Genomic DNA, 12,641 nt, shown 5'->3' with positions numbered 1-12,641 from the left:
AGATCAGAGGAAGAGAGAAAGCAAAGAGAAGAAGAGGAGAGGAAACGGAGAGAACAGCAGATGGAAGCCGTCAGACTGGCTCAACTTGAAGCTACTAGAAAACGATTAGAAGAAGAAAGAAAAGAGCAAGAAAATGAGAGGCAACGTCAAGAGGAAGAGAAGAGACGACAAGAAGAGGAAAAACAAAGACAGGAGGAACAGAGGAAAAATTTTGCAAAAGCCAGCGCCAAGTTCCAACAAGATGACGGGGAGGAGCTGAGAGCCAAACTACAGCAACAGTTGTTGAAACAACAAGAGTTTGACAACAAACAGCAGCCAGAACCAGCAAAGGAGGACAAACCACAGCAAGATACCGATTTCTTTGCTAGTAAGTTGTACAACAATCCTTGTGTGGAATTCAACCAATCTTTCATTCACCTTGAATATTTCTCAATCTTACAAGTACTTGTTCTGCCATGGTTTCACAGTAATGTTGCATTCAACTCTGACAGCAGCCTTCGTTTATGCAACATTACACTTTTGATTCATCACCCCATCAATCATGCTAAATTGACCACATCCGTGATAGAGTGTTCAAAAACACACTATTCAGAGGTCAAAGTACAACATCTAACAAGTCAGCGAATATGTCAACTTGATCATGGTATATTAGACACACTCAACATTTCAAAGTGCCTTCCACATTATGCTTCAAACAAAATAAACAAAGTAAAATACTGAGTGTTCACTATCACTTTAACTTTTTGAGCGCCAAAGTCAATTTTTGTCATCTTTGTAAAAAGTGCCCCAGTCAATTTATTTCAGATTTTTGCCAAAATTTTGGTGAAAAACTGTAGCAAATAAAATGTGATGTCCATTTGATCCAAAAATTACTAAAAAATTTACAGAAAAATTCATAAAAATTGATAAAATGTTGCACTGCCATTTTGGTGGGAAAAATTACAGCACTCAAAAGGGTTAATCTTTGTCACTGGAATGACCCAACACGGCATGTGTGGCCTTTCACTCAGATACAATAATACAACTGCCTTATCAGCTTGTTATCAAAACCTCTGACCAAAGTCTTCATGTAATATGTTAAGAGGGGTGTAAACAGAGGGTAGTTATGTCCAGATTAAACATTAGTGGTAGAAAATGCCAGAAATAGGGACAAGTATGTCATAGGTTTCATTCTGAAGTACGTAGTGTGCAATGTTACGCTAGTGAGTAGGTACCATTTAGAATTAGCCATTACATGTATTGGATAGTTTGCACTCTCAAATAATTCTCTTTATGTACATTGCACAATAAATGCCGCTGTTTTTTGACATGAAGCATTAGATAAAATGAGTACTACAGATGATATCCTTTAATTGCGATTACTTTTCTAACAAAACCACAATTTTTTATTTCAGACTTTGATGATGCATTTACTGCCCAACTGCAACAAACACAACCTCAACAACTAACAAACTCTGAAAACCAGCAAAGTTTGGAAGCAGCGTTCTCGCAGCCGAAAGAACCGTCGACGGAAGACAAGCAAAGCACAGCTAGTGTTAAACCTGGTATTGCCAAGTACAAGGCACTGTATGCATTTCAAGCGCAAAATGACGATGAATTATCCATCAACCCTGGAGACATAATACTTGTATGTAATACTTTTCTGTTTGAAAGGGGTTAATGTGCTGTGATTTCTGTATATGGTATTTTAACCAACCAATCAGCAAAGTTTATATAGTGCCAAAATGTTTAAAGCATAAAGGTTGTAAAGATCACTATGCCTCGTACATAGCAAAAAACAAAGAAATTCACTTTAAACCCTAAGAAGTTGAAATTCTTGCATTTTCTTTTCCTCCAAAAAGCCATTCAAAACATTCAGATTTCAAATGAATGTAATATTCTTTGGTGTGTAATTTTCACAATGCACTGAACAGGTTGCTAAAAACCAGAAATCAGAGCCTGGCTGGCTTGGCGGAGAAGTCAATGGTAAGACAGGATGGTTTCCAGAAAACTATGTTGAAAAATTACCCTCAGAGCCAAGCTCTCCAGTGCCATCAGAGGTAACAAAAACAGAATCAAAACCAGAACAGCAAACTAAGTGAGTACATGGTTGATTATTCGTTATCGCCTACCTTTTACTTCTCCAGGCTTAGTATGTAAGATTTAAGTATAGCCATTTGTTTATATCAAAGATGGATCATGATCATTTCATCTGGTAATCAGTTTGTTTTAAAATGTTTGTATGGCAACTATATTTATGTTATCCACATGTCTCCCTTGTGCCCAAAAGATTCTAACTCAAATTTTCTAATTTTTTGTGACTTTTCACGACAATGTCATATTTTGAATAACTGACCTACTGATGCATCATAACACCAAAGTGCTCTCATTATAACACCCATATCAACTCTCCTTTCATCCTCTGGTATTTTCAAACTTGAGAATTTTTTGTCTCTTGACTTTCTTCAATTGTGTCTTCCACAGTTCCAATCAGCTTTCTTCAGCTGTTGTGACAGACAGTGCTTTCGGTGTAACACTAGCAGTGACAGAAGAGACGTCAACAACCACGACAACAACGACAGAGTCGTCAGGATGGAGTGCGTTTACACAGGTCACTCCTACTGCCAATGCTTTCTCATCATCACCAACTCCAGAACAGGTATATTTATAACCTTCTTCAAAGTTTTTCCATCCCAGTATGTGGAAGATATTGGCAGAAAATGCAAAATATCAAAAACAGAAGTTTGAATTAACACCACAGGACATCTTGAAAGGTTTATTGTAAAGACTTCTTGTCTACAGTTCAGTAAATACCCATTTGTTAACGTGAATTACATTGTTACCAGAATTAATTCAAGCACTACCGCTAAAAGTGATGTTTCACATCTAAAACTAAACAATCTATTAAACTAGAACTGCTCTACCTGTAATCTGCTATGATTGTCCATTCAAACTCCCCCTGTCAGTTGTGTGACTTGCTACACTGGAAGTAGCTGTTTTTGCAATGCTTCCGCATAAAATATATGAATTGGTGTAGGTAAATTTACTGTAATTTTCAAATTTCTCTTTATCGCTAGTTCACTTTGATCTAAAAATTCAAGAGCTAACTGGGTTAATGTTAATTTTGGAAGATGTTTTTTCAAAACTGTTTTACAACATTGTGGTCGGTTTATTATATCTGTATGCAAATTGAGTTTTTCAAGTGGAAATTGACAATGATTTCCATGTACTTGAAGGGTCAGTCAGTACCTGATGGTGTTCAGGCACAAGCCATCTATCCATGGAGAGCAAAGAAAGAGAATCATTTGACCTTCAACAAAGGTGACATCATCAATATCAAAGAACAGCAGGACATGTGGTGGAGAGGTGAACTCAACGGTCAAGAAGGATGGTTTCCAAAGTCATATGTCAAGTTGATTTCTGCTCCAACAAAAGATGGGTAAGTTTGAACTTTAACCCTTTTCACCCCCATTTGCCTGTAAACAGGTCCAGCTTCATCATAGAAAAGTTAACCCTTTGAGTGCCAAAGTCTATTTTTGTCACCTTTATAAAATATAACCCAGACAACTTTTTACAATTCAAAACATTTTTTTCAGATTTTTCCCAAAATTTTGACCAAAAACTGGAGTCTATGAAAAGTGCTGTCCATTTGGTCCTAAATTTTCAAAAGAATTACAGAAAAATTCATAAAAATTGGGAAAATGTTGCACTAAAATTTTGGTGGGTAATATTTCAGCATTCAAAGGGTTGAAAGCATTGGGTATGGGCCAACAGTGGTGGTTTATGAACTATGTGCCTCTAAACTGGAGTATCTAACTTTTGTACAAACTTTTCTTCAGGAAACTTTTAACCATTTTGCTACCAGGAATGATATCAGGGGTCACCGTGCAAAGTTTGTCCCTAGGGAAACAAATGATCTAACATAAACCAATATTTGAAATTCAAAATGCCCGCAATCCCTGTGTTAACTGAATGGAGAAAATTGAAAATGCTAATTTTTACAAAACTAAGATGGTGAAAACTTTTCTCACATCAAGAGCTACAAAATGAGCCCTCACAAGTGGTAGACTAAAAAGTATTGCACAAGTTTGAGAGTTAAAATACTGCTGATGTGCAGCCTGCTAATAAGGTTATCTCTGATTGGTCTATTGTCACTATTCACAGCGACTTAGGGAGTCTATTTGTATTGTGTTAATTATAACGGTAAGATTCAGCTACCCAATTGGATAACAGCTTATTCAATGCTACACATTAGCCCTCAAAATATCTGTTCCAGAGGTAGATTCTACCTAAAAGATTACAGAGAACACCACATTAACCCGTCAAGCCATTTAGCAAAATGCCTAGTGAGACAGGGAGTCATTTGGCCAGATAACAAATAAATTGGCGATCAACTTCACTGGTTGGGTACAGCAATTGCAAACACTAAAATCAGCGGGTAATCTCAATCGGTGTCAATTGTGAATTATTCTTCATTCGATTCAGTTTATTTTCTAAGATACACCATGAGAGAAATGGTTTGTACCACTGTGCGATGTTTACGCAGCCTGTAGTATCAGTATCAATTTTATGGCCAGAGTTGGGCTTCGTGCTGACTTTTGTATTACAATCGCTGTACCAGACCACTGAAGTTGACCGCCAGTTTACTTGTTATCTGGCCAAATGACTCTCTGTTTTACAAGGCATTTTGCTAAATGGCTTGACGGGTTAATGTGGCGTTCTCTGTAAATGTAATTGATCTTTCCAATGTCTGGTGTACTTAGATAGTGAAATTGCAGTAAGTCCTTTGAATTAATATTCTTCTATTCAACTATTAAGCATGATGAATACCTTTTAAAAACATAAAAAATCCAACCATTCCAGTGAAAATAATAGGATTATTCATCAACTTGTCAGAAGGGGATGGTGAGATAATAAGTCATATATGATGTGAAGGTTGTATGATTGTATGACATTGAATAGGCTAGTCTCCGTGGATTGTGAGTTATTGTGCAATTTGAATACTCACGCAGTACTCATTAACACACTTTACATCTATGAATACATTTATAATGGGAAATTGCAGAATAGCTGTCAATAACAGTGTTGTACTGTGTATTTTCAGAGTTGGAACTCCAGTCAATGTTCAAGAGAAAGAACCAACAGCTGCTGCAAACATGCCAATCTCAACGACTCCAACTCCAGAAGTCATAGCTGAGAATGCATCCTCAACGTTACCTCCAAAAACTGATCAGCAGGACAGTGAAGGTACCGGACAAAATTGTGACGGGCTTTGAACTAATTTGAAAAATAAATGTGGAAAATATGAATGTCAGATTTCATAAGTTGTCAGAAATGTGCCAATCACAATGTAGTTTGATTCGTTAGGCCATCTGGTATCTGGCAAATTGACAAAAATATATTTGTGAAATATAACAAAAAAAAATTTGTTTTGCTGTCATAGTAAACACAAATGTTTTTGTGAGATTGATCTTGCATGTAATATTTCTATATCAGTGAAAGACAAAAAAACTGACATGCCGTTTCAATATCCTCAATGTTTCAGTACACCTTTTCACATTGTTTACAGTTAGCGTATCTACTTTATATAGGACATCACAGTAACTGAGTAAGGAGAAAGTGTGTGTACAGTATTATTTTCAGTATTGGTCTGTTTGATTTTTGTGGTCTCTCCATAATGTTATGTTCAAGCTGTCAGTATGTTTCTGCAGATACGCAAATAAACACTCATAAAAAAGACCAAATCTATTTTATTTCTGAGACCTGGTTACTTTGTCAGTATAAAAATGAAAAACTTAAACTTTTGGCACAAGACCACAGATTAATTTCCCATGGGCCTTTTGGCACAAAACCAGTATTTAATTTCCCATAGGCCACCACAGCAGCGTTGAGCTCAATTTTCCTATTTTAAAACATTCAGCGGCACAAATCCTCTTGACAGGTGTTAGGTTAATGTCAGCTTGACTACTGATGGATTTTTCGTGTAGGCAAGTCCACAGAAATTTCAAGCTAGTGATGAAAATGGCGCCCTCAGTGGTGTTTTTGACAAAATTCAGACACACTGTTATAATTTCCATGAGCCTTATAACTCCTTACGGTATATTACCACAGAATGCTACAGTTATCATTCACAACGGTCTGCATTTTGATTGAAGCAGAAAAACATCTTTACAAAAATACTTAATTAAAGTTCAAACCAAACAAGCAGCCATGCAGGTATCAAAACTTAAGGTCCATACTATTTTTAAGGTAGTGACTCAGTTTCGTTGACACATATTTTCAATCAAAAGTTTCACATAGAAAACAGGGTCTCACACCAACATGTGGTACATTTTCTAATAGGTCTATATTTGAAGAAGGTAAAAATTTTGTTTAGTTGTCAAAACATGCATTGGTATATTTGTTTAAGTCAAAAACATGTGATTTTGAATTTTTTCACTTAAAAGAGTATAAGTAAGAATTGGCAGCACCCCTAAGTGATCTGTTAACGGCACTAGACAGCTGGATATACAGGGGAAAAACCGTGTTTTGGATTTTTGAAATTCGCTTTTGTTTCTGCACAGTGAGCCTTCGAAGTGTGAACTGTCGGATTTTCGCATAAATTATCGGCTTTTGTTCACGTTTGTCAAGTTATCGTCACTTCAGGGGGTTTATCGAAAATCTAAGACACGGTTTTTCAGGTCTATTCATGAAGTGTTAGCATGCGAAGAATCGGGGAAATCCGCCCACGCGTCGCCGACTTACACTCATTTGAAGGTGTGCATACATAGCAAAAATCGGAACTGAGAAAATCGACGATTTGTGTAAACGTCCCATTTTTCACACAAAATCGCCGAAAAAGTCGGATTTTTGTGCGTTTTAAAAAAAATTATTCGATCTGGGTCTAGGTTAAATATTGGGCATCAGGTTAGAGAATTTCTGACAAGTCCTAAACATTAGTTCGCCTAAAAATGATGAAAATTGTGCGTAGAAACGTGAGGCTGGTCAGCGTAAGCGGTGGGTACTATTTACACGATAAACACTAGAAAGATAATTCAGGGCATAATCTGTTTGTCAAATACGTATCTAGCTTATAATTATATTAACTGTATACTGTTTGGTAACGGTTAGAGTCTGGTTACAAGACGAGAAAAGTTTTAAAAAATCATACAGCCGGAATGGTTTACAGGTCTGCGTTCTGCCGACGACGCGCGCTCGCTCTCTCGCAAGCGCTCGACTTCCGGTCTCACAGCCCGTAATTTATGCACGTACCAAGTGTGAAATGGTTGCCCAGTTCATTTTAGTGCCGATTTTTGTGCCTATAGTACAAGACGTCACTTCCCGGCGTCACTTGCTTGCTTGCTTGCTTTCGGAGATGAGACGACCAACTCTCGATGCTCTAAAAAATTCTGTAGTTGAGAAGTTCAAGGAATGCGGGAAAGTCGCACTTGTTTTTGTGGTTTTCACATGTGATCTGCTGCAGTCCTTTTGCTCACCATAAAAAATGACCGGGTTTTCGTGTGCTATTTCGCTTCCACTGTGACATGTACTATTATGGCCTCGGGTATGAAACCAAAATCAACTTCAGTTACACGTAAAAGCGATTCTTCATGACTTAAAATAAACGACTGAGGCGATACTCGACAGATTCACTCATTGTAAAATTGAAACAGCGACATATCGCGACACCCAGCGACACTCTCTTGACCACAGATAGAAATTGACCGGCAACGATCGTGAAGCGACGTTTCGCGTACGTTGCTGTGCTCTAGACCGACATAACAGTGTCGGATTGACAAATTGGACAAACCATGCTTCCTACATCCATGGACAAACTAAGTCCAAGATATGGGCTGCTGTTATAGAACCATATTTTCCAGTGAAGATTAAATAGATTCTCTTTGGACGGCAGTGTAATCTATTCTTGACCGCGGACATCCGGGAACTTGCGAGTTTTCACGTCATTCTTGCGTCACACTGCCGTGAGAACAAAATATTAAAGTGTAGATTTTACAACCTTTACACCAGTATTCAAAGTTTCAACATTATGTCGATGATAAACACCAGTTCTGTCCTTTGTCACATAATTTCAGCATTGTTCACTGTCCTGTATAGCCTCACTCGCGTGCGTGAGGTGAAAGTGACGTCACTCCGCGGTCAAGAATAGCCCGGCGTACGATGCTATGTGTTCCGCTACAGCTAATCGCCTAGCGCCTCGCTCACCACAACCCTGCAAAGACCCGTACGTAGGGTCGGTGACTTCAAATCCATTTTGGGACTTGACGTAAAAAGCCAAATTACTGTCGAAATTCAGCGTTCTTGGGCCCAAGTCGTATCCCTGCCTACCTCAGCTACTCGATCGCTTCCAAAAATGCAAGTCTTTTATTCACTTTTCGTAAATAACCGTCGATGTCGGCAACTCTCTCGCTAGCCCTGTGTACGATGCTGTGTGTTAGCTGTAGCGGCTAACACACAACATCGCGTCCATCAGCTTTCCATTTTGCTTCAGCTTCGGCCCCCGTTTGCGTTTTCTACACTGCTTATACTGCCGGCAGTCATCAGTCATGTTGGATAGCGTCTCTTATGAAGACGTGCGCGCATGCGCAACATGGTGCGTAAAAATTTACATAATCTCCTCAAGGTATAACGATAACGCTGACAGTAATCCGGATAAATAATAACTCGCGCAGTGGTTAGAAGGCCGTGTTTTCACTAAAATTTAAGACATTTTCCAGTACAATGTTACCTCACAGTTTTCTCTAATAAAAAGATCATATTTCAGGGGTTCAGAATATGAAATAATCACAAAATCGCTAAAATTTACAAAGGAACCCGAGTCACTACCTTAACTCAAACTTTCTTCATGGGTAACGAACCCAGAAGTGAATTAGTGGTCTTATGCCTTTTGCTCTAAATCTTAATGTGAGAAATTTAAACTGTCCAAATCCAGTATAAAATCCTGGGTTGCTCTTCAAATTTCGGTACCAGAGAAATAAATTACTGAAAATTTAATGGCATTGGAAATCTGAGATATATTGTGAAAAATTTAATTTCAATTTTCATGAAGACAAGAACGTGGACATTTCATTTACTCTGCATGTAGGCATCGAAGCGAGTCCACACACTTAGTAGACAAGACAGGTATTATAAAAATTTTAGATTGTGAATTTCTATCCCAAGGCATGTTCTACCCACAGACAATTTAAAATTTTTGATTTTACTCTTACAGTCTACATCGGTATGTATGCCTACTCATCTACCGAACCTGGCGATTTAGTTTTCAACGTTGATGAGGTCATCCACGTCATGAAGAAAGATGGGGATTGGTGGACCGGCCACATTGGTGATAGGTCAGGGGTATTTCCTCAAAACTACGTCCGTAAACTGACAGCCGAGGAAGAGGAGAAGCACAAACAGAAGCCAGCCCAACAAAAACCACAACCACAAGTGCAAAGTAACGCCCAAGCACCTGATCTCAAACTTCAAATGCCAGAAACGACAAAAGGAACTGCTCCAAGTGCACCCAGTACATTAGAAAGAAGCAAAAAGCCTGGTAAGTACATCAAAAATGTCCGTCTGGTGTATGGCACTGTTCTTGGTAATCTTGCTTCATATAGCCACATACCATGCTATATCATTATCTAAATGGATACAGGGACATACAGAATGTTTATGTATCTGATATGAAGCCAAAGCTCCCCTATTGCAAGGATTTACCATTGCCAATATGCTGTGAGGCAAGGCATGTTATCTCTCATACAGAGATAATCATGTGTACCAAAGCACAGTGTTCAGTTCTACTCATATGCACAGAGCTACAACTGTCATGAATCCATTTCAAGGTATCCATATGGCCATATTCAAAGACATTTGCTCCTCTTGTTTCCACATCTGTAGCCAGAACATTGACTTCCCTGGGTACCATGAACTGAAAATATACAATGATTTGTTTTACTTGACAATATGGCTTCTTCAGCCAGGGTATTTTTACATCCTATGATTAGATCCAGATATCAGATGTTGATTAAAAGCCAATAGAATGGCACTTTTGATCATGTCATAAAACAGTGCTCTGGGGTAATATAGTCATCTCCTTTCAGGAAAGTATATAGCTTCCCAACTTTTTTGGTCTTGGATATTATTGACTAAACTGATAAAAATTCTGACGTTTAGTTTTAACTGCATTCTGTTTGAGTGAACACCTGTATTAGTAGCAGCTTTTTTTACAGAGACGTTTTCTGTCAATTGACATTGTCTTGCAATGTTTTGAACAAAACCTGCTATTAAATTTTCCCATATTTACTGTTTAATAGATTTGTGAGTGAAATATATTCAGCACATTGCCCAAGAAACAGTTTACTTCATTCCCATAAGACAGTGTTTTCAACAAGTTATGAAATACGCCCAATATTTAATGCAACATGTAAACTATAAAGTCAGTTTATTTTTTACTTGCCCGTTTGATGTACTATTGTCATGGAAATGTGATTCAAATCTCCTAGATAACTGACAGTTCATGTTTGTTTGAATGTTTGTTTTCTCCAAAACAGAAATTGCCCAGGTAGTGGCAGCCTACACAGCAACAGGGGAGGAACAACTGTCCTTGCAGCCTGGGCAGCTTATACAAGTGAAAAAGAAAAATCCCAGTGGATGGTGGGAAGGTGAATTACAGGTAAATATTCAGTTACTTTTCGGAAATTAAAAAAAATCACAAGGTTTTCTGCAGATAGGAGTAGGAAACAACTCTCAAATCAGAATCAAATGACGACATATAACAAGTTTCAATGTCTTGAAAGGATAGAGTGTGAAAATGTTGATGCCCATGGGATTGCTACAGTAAATGTGCCAGACAGACAGACAGAGCAGTATTGTGCCCATCAATGCCAATGGCTTAGCAGATAGTCTAATCAAGAAATCTGAATCACCCTTTTCCTGCCAGACAGTATCACTTCCAAATCTGCCAAGTTAGTAAAAAGCGGTATTGAGCCAAAACCATATGGATTTTCACCATCTTGGCTTTGTCTGTAATAGAAGAATTATTCCGCAAAACAGTGTGCCCTGTAATAAATGTGTCTTTCTGAAAAACTCTTGTGTCAGTTTCGCAAATTGTTGAAAATTCTGTGCATCAGCCCTATATCTTTACATGTAAATAAAATTTACTTGCCTCACAGGCAGTTATTTTGCATCATGGCACGTCATATCGGCTTACAGGGCAAACTGCTGTGTAAATTTCATGTACAGTATGTTTTCAAGGGCATTCAGATGTTCGATTTTTTTTGTTAAAATGTGCAGTAAGGGACATGTTGTGCTTCACTAGCTTTAACCAACTTGACCTTGATGGTGAAATATGACCTTGGCAGGATGTTGACATTACAAGTAGCTCTGTCAAGCCAATGGAAAGAAACTGACAAAATTTCTCCAATAGACCTAGCGCTAGAGAAACTATACCTCACACTCTGTTAAAGGAACACCGAGTTGTAACCTTGAGCAGTTGTAGCTTTTCTCTTGCCAATAATTGTAGAGATTTTGATAAATATACAACAAGATGAGAGATGACTATCATCATGGTATTACCTGCAGCAGTAACTCTCTGACAAATTGTTTATTATTATCACATTGAACCAGCAAAGTAGAAAAAATTATCTCTTTCCATTGTGATTTAATTAATATAGTAAATTACACAAATGCTTGGGTTACGTTCAACCTGTAGGAACAAAATATCTGCAACAGATTTCTCTCAGAACTAGATTTTCGATGTCTGAGCAAATAATTTAAACATAAGCATGGCTTTAACCAGAAATAGTGTCACTGGGAACATACAAACTGTCCTAAAATCAAAAGATGTCAGTAGTACTCATGTGAATATATGGTACGACATTTGGTTTGAAGTGTGGCTCAAAATATGTCCTTAGTTGGTGTCATGATTACAGAGATGTCTGTAAGCCCTAATTTCTGGGTACGTCAAAATGCCTCATGAATAATGGTAATGTGCTGTTCTCTGCATGTAAGGCACATCCAAATTTTGAAATCCCACATTCTACACCTTGATTTCACAACAAAAAATGGTGTATTCTCAGTACTTTGTAAAGATGTGCCAATACAGCAAGATTTCAAAAGTGCCAGGTGATAAGAGTTTTTCCTTTCAAAATAAGTGAGATAACACTTTCCTGTATGTCTTCAGGCACGGGGCAAGAAACGTCAAGTTGGATGGTTTCCAGCAAACTTTGTCAAAATACTGGGCGGTGCAACAACTCCATCAAATACGCCGACGCCAGACCAGCAGAAATCAAGTTCACCGTTTACAATACCAGTAAGTTGAAATGGTTTACAATTAAAACGACTTCAAGGTAGGAAGCACCTTGGGTACAGATAGACATTCTATCAAATTCTCACAACTCTTTTCTGATCTACCAGTTTTTGGGCTCATTTTAAAGCTCTTGGAGTAAGAAAAATATCATAGTCTTACTTTCCCAAAAATCGAAAATTTTGTTTTTCGTCATAGTGTTAACACAGGGACGGGAGCCATTTTGAATTTTAAATACCAGGATATGTTAGGTAATTTGAGTCTCTAGTTCCAAACTTTGCATTGATGACCCGATATTCTTGATTTGATAAGAGGATGGTTGAAAGTTTCATTGAGGAAACATTTGAGCTAAAGTTTTAAGTCTCCACTTTGAGGCCCC

General features: G+C 37.9%; 1 protein-coding gene across 1 annotated transcript in view; it reads left to right on the top strand.

Moving 5' to 3' along the window:
- Positions 1 to 12,641, top strand: part of LOC139142840 (intersectin-1-like) — a 76,916-nt gene that overhangs the window by 22,833 nt on the left and 41,442 nt on the right. Inside the window, 9 exon segments of the mRNA XM_070713006.1 lie at positions 3 to 367; positions 1,395 to 1,627; positions 1,914 to 2,077; positions 2,464 to 2,638; positions 3,216 to 3,418; positions 5,084 to 5,226; positions 9,188 to 9,511; positions 10,509 to 10,630; positions 12,140 to 12,268. Coding sequence (XP_070569107.1) covers positions 3 to 367; positions 1,395 to 1,627; positions 1,914 to 2,077; positions 2,464 to 2,638; positions 3,216 to 3,418; positions 5,084 to 5,226; positions 9,188 to 9,511; positions 10,509 to 10,630; positions 12,140 to 12,268 — 1,858 coding nt within the window.

The sequence above is a fragment of the Ptychodera flava genome, chromosome 10, assembly GCF_041260155.1.
Source record: "Ptychodera flava strain L36383 chromosome 10, AS_Pfla_20210202, whole genome shotgun sequence".
NCBI lineage: Eukaryota > Metazoa > Hemichordata > Enteropneusta > Ptychoderidae > Ptychodera > Ptychodera flava.
Note: the sequence above shows the minus strand (reverse complement) of the source record. Positions and strands in the feature narration are given on the sequence as shown.